This window comes from Pagrus major, chromosome 14 (genome assembly GCF_040436345.1).
Source record: "Pagrus major chromosome 14, Pma_NU_1.0".
Taxonomy (NCBI): domain Eukaryota; kingdom Metazoa; phylum Chordata; class Actinopteri; order Spariformes; family Sparidae; genus Pagrus; species Pagrus major.
The window spans coordinates 12,177,138-12,192,045 of record NC_133228.1 but is presented as its reverse complement, the minus strand read 5'-3'; the positions used below and the strand labels follow the sequence as shown (position 1 = coordinate 12,192,045).

Sequence of the window (14,908 nt, the reverse complement as noted above, 5' to 3'; positions counted from 1 at the left end):
ATGGCGAATTAGGAGAAACCTTAAAACCCTTGCAAAATGGTCACTTCTTGTAAATTCGGCACATGCTATAGGCCGACATTAGGTTCCTTATTTTTGTTTGAAAAACGTTGCTTTGGTTTATCCCAGAGATGTACATGTGGACAATTGCTTGTCCAAATGAGCACTTTTCTCCCCCTCTTTCTCTGCATCACTTTTTAAATTGTTTTTACAATGGCTCATTTTAGGGCGTGCTGCTGCCCCCTCAGCACCCTCTACTCCCAGCTACCATGGGTCAGGCAGCATCATTTCACCAGTGAAGCACAGTCTCTCTTATATGATAAACATAAGCAAAAATGAGAGCCATTTCTTACATCTTTTCAGTTTTTATTATTTCACCATCCTTGCCCTTCAGAGTACATACCCAATACTAAAAAGACAACACAACACTCACCAAGGCTCTACAGAGACAACCTGCTATGGGTAAACAAGGTAGTGCAACTTAATACAAATTAATCAAAGGGTTAGGTCGGTCCCAACATGTGTCTTGAACTTAACAGGACTACATGGTACATAGACAAATGCTGGCTTAATTTTATAACTTATAACATATATTCAAAAAAAGGCCACATAATGAATATTAACAAGAGCAGAAAACAAATATACACTATATGTACAACACCACTGTGAATGTGTGGATATATTAAACTCTACTCAAAATCTGTTTCTTTGATTATCAGACAGACGCCTCCTTAAAATGTGGTCATGACAAGAAAGTTTCACCTCCTTTCAAGTCTGCAGAAGGTGAGCGAGTTTGATATTCAATGACAGATTTCAGGGGAGGATCACGTGAACACATAGTCGTGACAGTTCATCTAAAAAGAATGGGAGCCTGATAAATAGGTTATTAGAGTCAAAAATGAAAAGGAAAAAAAAGGTTTAAAATTCTCCCACATCCACCCTCTTGTCCCTGAACTTGCTCCTGGCCTTGGTCCGAGCCTTGAAGGCAGCCGAGTTGTGGAGATGCTGGAGAGCAGAATAAGAAAAACAGTTTTATTATATTATATCCAGCATGTTTAATGTGGCAAATGACACAATTATTATAAAAAATATATATAATGTGAAGGTTTGAATAACTTGTCCACGTACCCTTTCAAAGCGAGAGATCTTCATGGCCTTCATTGTGGCTGAATCAACCAACATGGGTGGTCCCAGTTCAAACACGTCTCTGATGAATTCGTTACCCTTAGTTAAAAGAAGTAAAAAAAAATAAATAAAAAACATTAGGAAAACACTTCAATCAACCATTTGCACAGGACAATACAGTCATTTTACATACCGAGTAGTGTGGTATGAAACACAATCTATTGTCTCGTGTTCCCTTGTGAAATGTTGCAGTTCTCTATTAGCACTGGCTGACTTCCAACCAGCTACTTGTGATGGTGTTTTTCCCCTTCACTATGCGACATTATCCTAAATCAACTCCTAAGTGTTGTTGTCGTGGTTGTTAAGTGTTGTCTTCCTGCGTCAGGCAGTTCTCCAGACCGTCATTGTGATTTAGTGCCGTGTCATGCTATTGTTAAACATCTTCCATCCCAAACTCACGACTCCACATGCAGTGAAATTTCATTTAAATGCTGACTCACGTCGATTAAATTTTAAGTTCGTCATTGCCTCTTAAATTTATGCCACACTCCATTTGAAGCTTCTATTGAGGTTTGCAAATGAACGCTGTCATAGTTTATGCTGTTTTCACACAAACAAAAACAACCCTAAATTTGAATACAGGGATTCATTGGACTGAATAAAGCACCGAGCGAATTGTTTTGTTTTGCAGATTGTGTTAGAGCTTAAATAGATTTTTCGTTACTGTGGTTGTATAAATGTTAATTTAAAAAAAAAAAAAAAAGGTGCGTGCCTTGCTTTGTGAAAGCAAACAGTTTGTTTGAAACAGAATATTTTAATACATTTTTACTTTTGAACTTCACAACTAGAGTTATTGAAATGTTTGGCTGACACGAGTCAGAGACAATCCTATGCAGGCTGGTATCAAATCCTACATACAGTATAACATTGATGACAACAGTGTAGCCCAATCTTTTCTGCAACTGTGCAGATAAAGATTTAAACAGATTGAACTTGATACCTGTAGGTGGTAGTTCATCCCAGAGCCCACAAACTCCCTGAAGGCATCGTAGGTCCTCTTCCTGACCCAGCTGTCAATGGTCATGCGCTCTGTCCCAAAGCGAATGGTCTCGGACTGGAAGTCACCCTCCTGGAAGAACACAGATGGGGAGGATGGCGATGACTAAAATGTAAATTAAAACCTAGCAAAATGAGGTGCTGTTAGCCGACAGTGAACACCCACCTCCACAGCCTTGAGCACGTCCCTGAACACCGACCGCTGCTTCCTCTTGTCCGTCTTGGCTCTGTGCTTGTTACAGTCTGTGGCCAACGCGTTCAGTTTGTCACACAGTTCATCCCAGTCATTAAATTCAAACTCCTGAAGGCACACAGAAAGAAATGCTGCGTTCAGAAAAAGAAAGACTATCTAAAAAAGGCCAAAATAAAGCATCCAACAACAGCAGTTTAGTCCCAAAAGTGCACTGTTCTACAGGAATGACAAGATCTGGGATATTAAACAAAACATGGTTTGAACTTACAGCGTCCATGTCTCTGGCCAGCTCAAACAGCAGAGCAATGGTCTCCCCTGCAGCAATCCTCATGTTGACGTCCTCACTTTCCAGCAATCGTGGCAGTTTGGGAAGGTGTCTGCAAAATAAAGTACACGCACTCAAATACTGTTGAATGTATACGTCCATCCTGAAATTTTCATTGCTTTCCTGAGATGCAGTAAACTCAACGGCAAAAGTCCAACGGTGTGTCTTACTTGCGCAGTACGTCTTTGAGCTGGTTGGCAGTGCAGATGGTGAGCAGCAGAGCCCAGGACAGCAGAGCGTTGGTGTGGAGCTGGCTTGTCTGGGGGCTGATCAAAGGACAGGTACCATCCGCCTTCGCATACGACCGGGTGAACAGGTTCTCAAAGCACTCCATGGTAGCGTGTACGTCCTGAGGCAGGAAGGAGCAGGGCATGATATGAGGACTTGTAATGCAACATTTAAAAAAAGACAGGATTAAGCATCGCAAATAACATCTTTATGAGTAATTACTTGAGGCATGTTTGAGTTCAGCTGCCAGTGCTGCTGACATCACCAACGTTAAGACTGAATGAGGCACAATGTCAAAACCGATAATGAGCCCAAATAAACGACTGACAAAAGACTGTAGGAGAGACTTCGCTGCAGCTCGCCCTCGAGCCCAGAGGTGTCAAACCACAGAAAAAAAAACAAACGTGATCAAGAACTCACCAAAATGTCATCTTCTGCAACTAAAGTACAGAGGCCCAGACTTGTCGCCACCTATTAGAGAGAGATTTGTTCAGTTGACTTTCTACAGTATAAATGATGTACAAATGTCGTAAAATTATATTGCTTTATCCCTGATGATATAAGACACTCACTGCCTGCCTGGCTTGTATGTTGGCTGATCCGTCTGCCAGGATGTTTTTGAAGATGGGTTTGAGGGTCTTGAACACCTCCTCGCTCTCGATGCCCGATCCCAGCTGGATACACAGCAGGCAGGCCAAAGACGCTGCCGCTCGCTGCTCCTCGCCCTTGCCTGACACAATGAGGGGTGGGGAATTAACTTTCAATTTTGGAGCAAATTTGTCATGAACTGAGATAATGAACTTGACCTCATCATCCAGGAAACATTAAACAGATCCTATTAAAAGAAGACCGTTTCATCATCTTGTCTGGTACCTTTCTTGAGGCAGCGTTCGATGCTGTCCGTGATGGTCATCCTTCTCTCCGAGATGAACTCATACAGGATCCGTGTGGCCATTGCCGTCTTAAGCCCATCCAGTGCGCCTTGTCGGGTCTTAGCACTGAGGAAACAGGAACATACAATGTCATTATGCCATAATGCAAATGATCATCTCTCTCCTTCAATATCAGAAAAATAATTTCATGAAGAAACAATGTTGAGAGAAACCCCTGTTTTGGCCAATAGCCTTAATAAAGCCCTATGATTTAAAGGGAGTGAAAAACATAAGACTTTGTGGACATATAATTCAAGTAATTTGCTCCAAGTCTCAAGCAAGTTCCTAGTCCTCTTTTAATTTGGGTAAGTCAAGTCCTTCCACCAAGATACTTCAGTCTAACCTGCAGTATCCAGTCTTTATAAAGAGAAAAGGAAAAAAAGGTATTAATACTATATTAATGATGTCATTAGCCAATTGATCTCATCAAGTCACACATATCTGCATTTTACCCTTTAATTTAACAAACTTAAGGGTTGTTTGGCTGCATTCTGAATAGTTTGTTGTGTCAATCATTCTCGTCAATTGATCAAAAAATGTCTATGTTTGTCTGTAATGCTCATGAAATTCACTATAATGTTAAATGGTGTGTTGTAAGCATCGGTATTAGCTTAAAATTTAATTCCCATAATGCCACTGGCAGTGTGGAGACACTACTGGTGCATCCCGACTTCATTATTATCACATTCAGCAGACTAATAGTGCCCAGCCTTTTTGGGGAGGAAGTCTATTTTTAACTCGACTAGTCTGCAAACCTCACTGATACCTTTCTCCTGTGACTGAGGGTGGTGCTCAAAACTCAGGCAATCCATCCCAGTAATAAGCTTTTTAAACCGTATTAGTTACACCTACTTAAAGAAGTATGTTGCTGGAGGCTCTTTGTCAATATTTCAAGGGTATTATTCCACAACACGGTACATCTGTTTTTGTTAAATTACTCATTTCCTTAGTGGGTAAAAGATTCCTAAATTGCCAAAAACTAAAATGTTTTCCTCCCTCTCACAATCTTTGCTTCCATGCAGCTTCCTTTGTCGAGTAAAGTTACTTCATTTTCAATACATTTCATGCAAAAGTGCAACTCTGCAGACACATGTCACAGCCTGCATGCCAAGATCAGATAATGTGTATGTAGACGACTGGAATCATCAGACAGGTTTTCTACCTCTTATCCACCGTGCTGTCTATGAACCCCTTCAACTTGTACTGGAAATCCTCCTGGGCTGCGTCCTCACTGGCCTCTCCACCTGGCAACGGGACAAGACGTAGTAAATTGACAATTGCCCGATATGGAAACAAAACATTGGATGAATTGCACTTTGCATGGAGTGCACACACACTACAGACACACCCTCTCTGACAGCATAGCCAGCATGCGCACTCACAAGTTGAAACAATGACTGAAGCACATGTAATGCACACTCAGACTTACCTTCATCTGCCACACTGGCGGTGTCACTGAAGCTGCTGCAATGACTGAGGGTCTCAATGGAGGCATCCTCATCACTGAAAGGCTGCACATGTCCATGCTGCCCTCCTGGAGGAAAAGACATAAGCACAGGGAATATAATTCAATCAAATCAAATGCATTAGTGCAGTGCAGCAGGTCTGCGTGTGCTCATTATGTAACCCAGGCTCCACACAGGTGCTGTAGCAAATACAGCAGCTATCTAATCTAATCGTCCTTTACACGCCCTGTCCTGCTGTACTTTAATTATCTCATATGAAAATGCACCATGTTGTCGGGGTCAAGGGCAACCCACACTTGTGTTGACTGTGTAAACACAACATTATGTTCAGGTTGGAGGGACACGGGTCAATACACACATACACAGAAAGTGGCTTGACACGTAAGAAGCTCTGACAATCTGCCAGTGACTTCTTGCCACAAAACTACTGTTTGGGGATAAAGAAATGCAGTTTTGGTACAGTCCCAAAACACAAGCGCGAGCAAATACGTGTCATGAGAGGCAAGGAGGAAGTGTTCGTTCCAACTTAAGTCCAAAACAGATCAGAATCCAGACGGGGAGCTTTTCATCCAGTCCAGGAAACTGTTATTTGGAATTAAAAAACCTGAAGACACAAGGCACACTTGCACTGCTGCTAGCATTTAAAGATCTTCTGGGGACAAGATGAGCGCGGGAGAGTTGTGAAAATTCACAGCTACAAAAAGGGGTGTGAAAATCTTAAATCTGTTCATTGTTTCAAACTAAAAAAATTTGGATGAATTGGTTATGAAAATGGCCATCAAAAACGTGTAGGAAATGACTTCCTCAATGGCTCTGCACTGTAACCAGACTCAGACACAACAGGCGTCTGTGGCCTGCCCTCACTTCACCTCTGGAAAGCATGCTTATCACTGTAGGAAGAGGCCGTATTGTAGTCACAACTATGATTGAATGTATTGATAAATCTACAGGTATGATAGATGCTAAAAGAAGCTGTTCCTGAAAAGGCCATTTTGTCCACTTAATAAAGGCTATTTCTATGTGTTGACGTGGACTCTTTCCCCCACGACAGCTGATTTCTGAGAACCGGGCGCCGCCTCTTTTCCACCCCGCTCTCTGGAGTCCAAAATGTCCGCCTTCTGTCGCTAAACAATAACAACCCAATAACAAAAAGATATTCAACACAGTTATCTGGCCCACATGCTCGTTCATACTTAACTAATGTTGGTGTGAATGAATACTAGTAGGCACAAACTCGGCTAAAGATTAATTGATGTCAATCCGCAGACAGGACGACTTCAGTTTAAACTTACAGAGTTCGAGCTAACATTACCGTTATTTAGGCCCACAAAAAGTTATTTATTCGTATATAGAGCCAAAAACCATCGTCAAAGCTGTCAAGTTGTCTTTTAAGTATATGTATTAAATAAACTTTACCTAGCAAACAAAGCTGGTTGCTAGTGGGGAGTTGACGTTAGCTAACGCTACGCTAGCTGATGTTAGCTTGGAAAGACCGACGAGTATTAAAGGGCTCGTGTGAAATTTAAATTAGTTTAAAATCATTAAACAAGTGTGTCAGTAGATGTATGACAAAGCCATGCTGTCGTATGATGCCACGTTTCGTCGCTACAGGCAATGCTTTTGTGTGACCACGGCTAGTTAGCTTTGCGTTTTGACGTAAGGCCAGCCTCTGACGTTTGTAGTCCCGCCTCTACACACGTTCCACTACACTCAATGGGTTGTCAACACGAGAAGAACTACAACTACCGTCAGCGTGGTGGAGCCAAATAAGCAAGGCCACAGCAATGCGGCAGCTCACTTACCCCTGCTATTCTTCTTCTTGGACCTTGGCATTTTTCTTTGCAAACAAAGGTACAATTTGATCAAAAATCAGCCAATACACGACCAGCTTTTATTGTATTGTCTCGTAAAATGAAAATATTCCCGTGGCACCGTAGATAAAAAGGAATCGAAAGCGATCTTGGAGATAGTCTGTTGGCCGAGACGATACATTTTCCCTCATAAACTAGGGCTGCATCACAAGCGGGCGGCTCCGGGTATTTATACCGGCTGACATATCACGAGGAGGTTTCCCGGCATCTCCGACCAATCCGGGAATAGGAACAAGTGTCGCGTGTGTACGCGCGTGACGCAGTGAACAGCAATGTTGGTACAACGTGTGTATGTGATCACAGTGGCAGATGTAGCAGGCCCACAGCCTATAGCAAGAATTCAGCTATGATGTTTAATTTAGGCGACATGAAAACTATTAGATGTTTGTTGCTGTCTAATTCTTCTTACCAGATCTATTTTCGAGGGAAGTAACATTATGTTAGAGCTCTGTGTTTCAGATAAACATACAAAACACATGATCAGTATATAAAATATGATGCATTGTTACAGATTAAACAAAAAGCAGTGTATAGAGCGTTAAGACGAGCTCCAAGTGTAGGCTACATTAAAATGCTGCTTACACATTAAAACATCAATAGTTGTAATAATGTAATATACAGTGTATGAACTCTAAAATGATCCCTGTGCATAATGGGTACTACATTTTGATATTTAATCAACATTTTGCCGATGACTACTGTGCTTTTACCTAATTAAAATGCAGTACTTCTACTTGTAACAGAGACTATTTAAGCTAGATAAGCTTTGGTATTGCTACTTTTACTTAAAGGGGAACGTTGTAGTTTTGCAGAAGAAATTAAAACTCAGAATTTTAATATTGACAATATTAATGAGGTAATAATACAAACTCAGAAATATTTCTTTGTTCCATAACTGAATAAACAAGCTGTTCTCAGAGGAAAATAAGGTCCCCAGAACACTGTTTGAAGCTAGAAAGGTGGCAGGGTCCGCCACATATAAACAAAGTAAAACAGTATGAAACTGTGTTTTTCTATAAGGTCAGTTTGTTCATTCAGTTTATTCAGTCATGAAAGGTTGTTTATTTAGTTTGTTTAGGCCTAAAATAAAAACAATTTCTTCCGCAAAACTACATACTACACCTTTAAGTAAAGGGCCTGCCTTCTTCCTCCACAACTGTATGTGATACAATATGCATCTTGGGAGTAGATGGCATTATATGGCTGCTGTTGATTGATTTCTCTGATGATCTCAGAACTGTGATGACAAGGATCTGTGATTAAGTCGATGATGTCATTTTATGCACTTGTGATGCAACACCCCGTCCTCTGATGTAGTTATGCTGTTGACATATAATGCATGAGAAACTGTGATTAAAACCTCCATATCACAACAAATACTGTGACTGATCGCAGTCCTCTGAGATACGATGCAGAATACTAACAGTGTTGTATGTTGTGCCATGCTAGGGTAGACAAAATAATAGGAACACATTATCAAAGGATAGCGACTCAGTAAACATTGATGTGGTGATTTTTTTTAGACTGGCGGAGGTTCACTCAGAGCCTATTTTTCTGTCAATGTGGTTTTGAGTTGTGTCTTTAAGTTTTTGCTGAGCTCTGCTTTTAGCAGCTGTTGTTGTGTGTGTTGTGTATTTGCCAAGTTTTCTGTTTCTGACATGTAGAGACTTTGCAGGAACAGTGATGGAAAGTACATTTGCTCAAGCACTGTACTTTATGTTACTTTCTACTTCTTCCCAACTACATCTCAGGGAGAAATATTGTATTTTTTACCTTATTGGATTTATCTGACAATTTTAGTTACTTTGCAGATTTAAAATAATGACACAAGATATATCTAAACTAATAAATCATGATGTATTATTATAGATTGATATTTTATTGATCCTTTGGGGGGATGAGTATATAAAGTAATAGAAATCAGTACGAGTATACTTTTGGTACTTTAAGTCTCTTTTAATGACAATACTTTTGTGCTTTTAGTAAAATCTTGAATGTAGGGCTTTCGCTTGTGACAGAGTATTTCTACTGTGCAGTGTTAGTACTTTTACTTAAGGAAAACGTCTTCCACCTCTGTGCAGGAGGCAGCAACTAAATCTCTATTTAGACAGTTACACAAATAATACGAATTAGGAGTCAACAAGGGATGAACACAGTATTCAATACAATGAATTCAGTGCACATGCTCTGCGATCATTGCCTTAAATAAGATAGATTTGGGCTCCTTCTATTACCCCAGAGGAGAGCAGTTGATAGAAACCATCCCACAAGCGCTACAAAGTGAAAGTTTGCTTGCAGTTTTACTTTTATTTTGGCGGGGTGTGAATGAAGGTTGAAAGCAGCCATTATTAGCATATGTTTCTCGTCGAAAAGTGTAAAACTGAAAAGAAAGTGATATAAAAGAGGTTTTACAGACCCAGCACTGCTTCAGTCATTTTGCTTTATTTACAGGCGCACAAGGAATATGGATTTTTTCCAGGACTAACACTACGAGAGAGAATCAATTTTAGCTAGTAGACCATAGTTTCACACGTCTGCTGCAGTTAGTGGCAATTGCAGTAAACATTAGTTCTCAGGAATGAATGCATTGAGCTGAACAACTAAATTATAAAAGAAAGTTCATGGTCGATTGGATTGCAAGGGTTTAATGTTGGAGTGTTTACTTGGCAAAATCAAAAATCATTATCAAGCCTCCACTACTGTCCTGCTGCCTATAATATCCTTATAAACATGTATCAAACCTCGGCCTAACACAGAGCTGGACTTGATTCATCCTAGTTAATTATCTTTTCTGGCTTTCTTATTATTCCCCTCACTCTGCATTTTTCTCGACAGGACAGAAATAGACCACTCTTTCTTACACAAGTGCAAAAAATCTCACAGATGCAGCCTCCTTGCTGCCATTCCCACGGCCCAACTGTCAACAGTGTTCCTGCCAGCTCAGACCTGACAAACATCGCAGTATAAGCTTGCAGAATTCAAAGCTGACTTTCATTTTTCATGCACCTCGTGTTCGACTGTTGGGAGCTTTCCAGAGCAGCCTTCTCCAACAGGCACGTACCCCTACACACTGGTCGTGATCGTCAGTTTTTAATACCAGGTAATTAATAAAGCTGATTTTTTATGGCGTAGTTGTCAGCTTAGATCTTGATCCACAAGCGCTCTCAAAACGTGGGTGGACTGAAAAACACATTCAGCAAGTTCTACAATCGTCGTTCAACCAAACAGTCCTGCCTGAAGGAGATTTTTCTGTACATCCTGCCAAGACAGGAACATCAGAAGAACATGAAAATGGACAAGGAACATGTTACAATACACAAGAATCCACACAGAAAGAGGAAACAGTATCTGCTTAATCACTTCAGTAAGCAGTAGCCACTAGCAGCAGGATGGAGCAGTTGAAATCTTGACTAAACACAGCACAGACAGCTCCTTGCTCAGTCACCCACACAATCCTTCGTGATGGAGTACGATACAGAAGAGTTAATGTAAGTTAATGAAACAGTGGAACGTTGAGTGCCGGTGCTCTGTGATCACGAAGATGAAAGGTCTTAAACATTTCCACATTATTATCTTTGCAGACGAACCAAGTCTGACGTTAAAGGATAAGTTCAACCAAAAAATTAAAATACGTTCTCACATGTGAGAACGGAAAGCCGGGTGAACTTTCCACAAAGCATTTCACAGCAAAATAGCTTTGGAGCATTCTCTTAAACAACTGAAGTACATGAGGACGGGTTTTTAAGCATAAAAGAAACAAAAGAAAAAAAACTTTAAAAAGGCACTGGTGTATTCCAAGACTCTGGACTGTCTAAGATCCAAAATTGATTTGAAAAGACGTTATTTATACTGTAGATCCACGGTCAAGCAGATGTGGTGGGCGCAAACGCTATTATCTTAGCAGCTACAGTGAAGATTTTGGCTTACATTTTAAAACAAGTCCCCATCTACTTCAGTTGTTTAGGAGAATGCTGTGACGCTGTTTCGCTGGACTACAAAACTTCACCCGACTTTCCATCCGCACTGGAGTGAGTGGATAGACTAATGACTGAATTTTCACTTTTTTGGTAAACTCATCCTTTAAATACATAAACAATTCAGCAGCACTATATGTGTAAGTTCACATAGTCTTGAATGCTCTGAATATGTGAGGTGAAAAACACTTTTCACCCTCAAGATGGCCGAACAGAACTCATTTCCAGAAGAAGAAGCTACATGTAGCCCTCAGGGCACAGGGCACGGGCAGAACCGCAGCATCAAGCTTGAATAATTCATTATGTGTGAAGCCGGGGTGTGTTAAGTGGACACAGCAACGCCTACTGCGAGGTTAAATGGGAAGAATTCTGCAATATGGTAGATTTTGTGCTCGATTATTAATTTAGATGCATACATTTTTAAGGGGTCTAGTAGTAAATCTCCAAATCTAAAATAGCAAAATCAGAGAGTGTGGTACTGTGAATGCAATGTGAGTAAATCAGTGCAGGTGTGCGAAAAGGTTCTGCTTTATTGCATTTGACCAAAAAAGCTGGTTTCAATGGTTGAACTCGTCATTCACTTAATTCTTCACAACTCTCTTTGGCACTAGGGGGAGCCATTCTGTTTGAAATTCAAAGGGCACGCTGCTCCACACACTGCAATACAGCAAGTGAAATTCCAAGAGATGTTTTTTGATGCATAATTTATTGAGTCAGTGAACTGTGCTCACCGCCGAGCCGTGTCTCCCTTTAAAATGTTTAATGGGCTCGAGCGTGCGATGCAAATATCAAACAACCAAACCGGTTAGGACGAGTGTAAAAAGCAGCATTTCAGAATGTGTACTGAGTGTTGAAAAAAAACCATGTTATTTTGAAGGTAGTGAGAACTGGTTGGGGCGATCTCAAGCAATGTGTAGTGGAAAGGGAGAGAGAGAGAGAGAGAGAGAAATCACCTGCCAGTAAACCAGTGTGGGAGTAAAGAAAAACAGAGCAGCCCAGTCTAACCTCACTCAGCATGCCCGGCACGTTGCATCAGTGGGCACCGGCTCTGACCAACCTAATGCCACAGGAATACAGATCATTACCAAAATAACAGATAGCAGGGGGATAGAGAGAGAGAGAGGGAGAGAGAGCTGACAGCAGATAATAGGAAATGTCTGAATATTAATTTCATGTGCAATGCTCCTGTTTCTAAATAATTCATAAGTGACATGGCCTGGAGCAATGTGGTGAGGCTGCATGGGTTAAGCCTGCCGGGGAGGGAGCGAGGTTAGGAAGTGATCTCTGTGATCCAGCTCACCTCAACCGGTCCACTTTGAAATTTAGCCGCGTTCTTTCTCTTCCTTTAATCGTCATTTATTGTAGAGGGGAGTCAACAGTCCTTGAGCTGAAGCGGCCCTCAGTTGATTGACTTCCTGAGAATTTCAATCTCTCACCAAGAAAGTGTTAATATAATTTCTACTTCGTTTGAATGAACGACTCGTGGATGTGCGGCAATTGAATTAATCAGCATTCATTCAGTAGAAGCTAACTAAAGGTTGAAAGTATCAGTTCAACTTTGTGGAAAGACAGTGAGATTAGAAGATCAATAGCAAATTTCATATGTTAAAGGCGCAATATGCAAGAATTTTAGTTCAAAAATGGTTAAAAATATCAACAGAATGTGATCAAAATAACAGTTTAATGTGCTGTGTTGCAGAGTAATGGCTGACGTTAGCATGCTAACCAGCTAGCACTATGGGTGTAAACACCGACACTACCTTGGTGCTCAGAGCTCCCAGTCCGGGCTGCTAGATGCACGGCTAACTGCGCTATCTAGCTAACAGCAGTTACGGTTAGCAGCAGTTAGCAGTTACTCTGGTGATATGCTGCCCCCTATTTGTTTTGAATATGAGTTCAACAGGTGGCAAAATGCAGCTAGCTTGGCTCCATCTAAAGTTAACAGGTGCCGACTATCAGCCCACTGTCACTCCTCCGGGGCAAGAAAAAGTGCACCACATTACCCTGTGTAAAACCACAACCTGTCGCTTTTTGTATGCATTAAGCAAATCAACATAACAAATACAGGTGCTGTAGGTGGAATTTGTTCAGTTCTGATAGAGCCATGCTAGCTGTTTCCCCCTGTCTCCAGTCATTATGCTAGGCTAAGCTAGCCGCTTGCCGACTGTAGCTTATTTACTGGTCAGACATGAGAGTAATATCAATCTTCTCATCTAACTCTCTGCAGAGGAGTAACTGAATTTCCCAAAATCTCAAATTATACCTTTAATTTGAACATTAGGCTTATATAATGACACATCTGAATTCTCTGATCATGCAAATAAAGAAATAAAACAAAATGTATTCACTTGCCTGCTGGTGCTTTGTTTGCACATCTCAACACCTTGTCAAATTAGTTCATTGTGCATTTATATATATATATTATTTTTTTATCTTCCTTTGCATCCCATTTTCTTTGCTCTATCCTAGTTCTCACCGCCACAAGCCTTCAGTCTCCCTTCAGGGATCATGACATTTTTATCTTGCCATAGCTGCCTCACTATATCAGTGCGAATACCACTCTTAAATAAACCTGACCTAACGCGACCTGTATAAAAAACTGTATTCACTTGGCATCAACTCCGCTTGGCTTTGCCGCATAATTCAACTTCATTATATTTATCAAATCTTCAGCCCTGCTCGGCAATCAAAACAACTGGTGTCTGATGGAGGCAGGGTGCTCAAATTAGAGCATCCAGCTCCTAATTACAGTCTGTTAGTCACTGGCTGAATCCTGTATTCTTTCCCCTCATTTTCTTGTTTGGAGAGGGGTTTAGCACTCTATCAGACAGCTTACTATGACAGCTAGGCTACGCTTCTGTCATTGTAATTACCTCTCCATCCCCGCGCACATTTGTCTTATACCGGCCTCATATTTCGCAACTTCAGTCTCAATCCATTAACCTTTTTAAGAGGGCCCCAGAGAGCGGGAGGGAGAGAGAGAGAGGCTCCTTTGTTCTGAAGATGTGCTGTGCCGCGCCCTTACCGGGATCCCCTAACATGAATTTAAATTGATCAAAGATAAGAACAGTGAAGAGAGAGTTTTGGGGGGGAAGGCTGGGGCAAAAACACCTGTATCCCCAAACTCCGCTCTGCCTTTTCATCCTAACTTCAAACCTAATCGCTCCGAGAGCAGAAAGTCACTGTGTCACAGTCTCTCTTTGAAAATTAGTTTGCCAGTCAGTCATTCCATAAAACATCAGGATGCATTTAAATCTTTAAAATACCACGGCTTGTACCGGCTCCGCTGCGATGATAAGTTGTGTCTGTTTACTCCAAATGTTGTTTAAAGTGAGATATAGCTTGTGTCCTGCTCAAAAGGTGTGATCATCAATTTGCTGCAGAATCTGAATAAGAATCTGCAATGAAAGCATTTTGCACTCCCTTGCCTCCAGTATGGGCTTATCTTAGTCCTGGGAAAAATCCATTAAGTCCTATGAGCACGCACTTGCTCGAGCCCACACACACACACACACACACACACACACACACACACACACACACACACAAAGATGATAAGGTAATGTCATTGTCATCTGGCCATCTCAGTAAGTAGACTAAAAACACATTTAGTGGCCAGTTGGGGCTCCGATGGGGGATAAATGTCACCCTCACACACTCTACTCTGTCGTCACCTGCTGGTAGTCGCCATTTTCCACCTATAGTTGTGGTACCAGTCACCAAGAGGCAGCATTTTAGGTC

The 14,908-nt window shown here is 41.2% G+C and overlaps 1 protein-coding gene across 1 annotated transcript; it reads right to left on the bottom strand.

Annotated features, from left to right (window-relative positions):
* Positions 1–342: 342 nt before the first annotated feature.
* Positions 343–7,402, bottom strand: ifrd1 (interferon-related developmental regulator 1). The gene is made up of 12 exons (XM_073480550.1): positions 7,125–7,402; positions 5,286–5,390; positions 5,019–5,100; positions 3,798–3,922; positions 3,497–3,654; positions 3,345–3,395; positions 2,867–3,045; positions 2,640–2,748; positions 2,345–2,479; positions 2,123–2,251; positions 1,126–1,221; positions 343–1,002 (listed from the first exon to the last, which is right to left on the bottom strand). Exons 1-12 carry the CDS (start codon positions 7,153–7,155, stop codon positions 916–918), a joined length of 1,287 nt encoding a protein of 428 aa, XP_073336651.1. The 5' UTR covers positions 7,156–7,402; the 3' UTR covers positions 343–915.
* Positions 7,403–14,908: the final 7,506 nt, after the last annotated feature.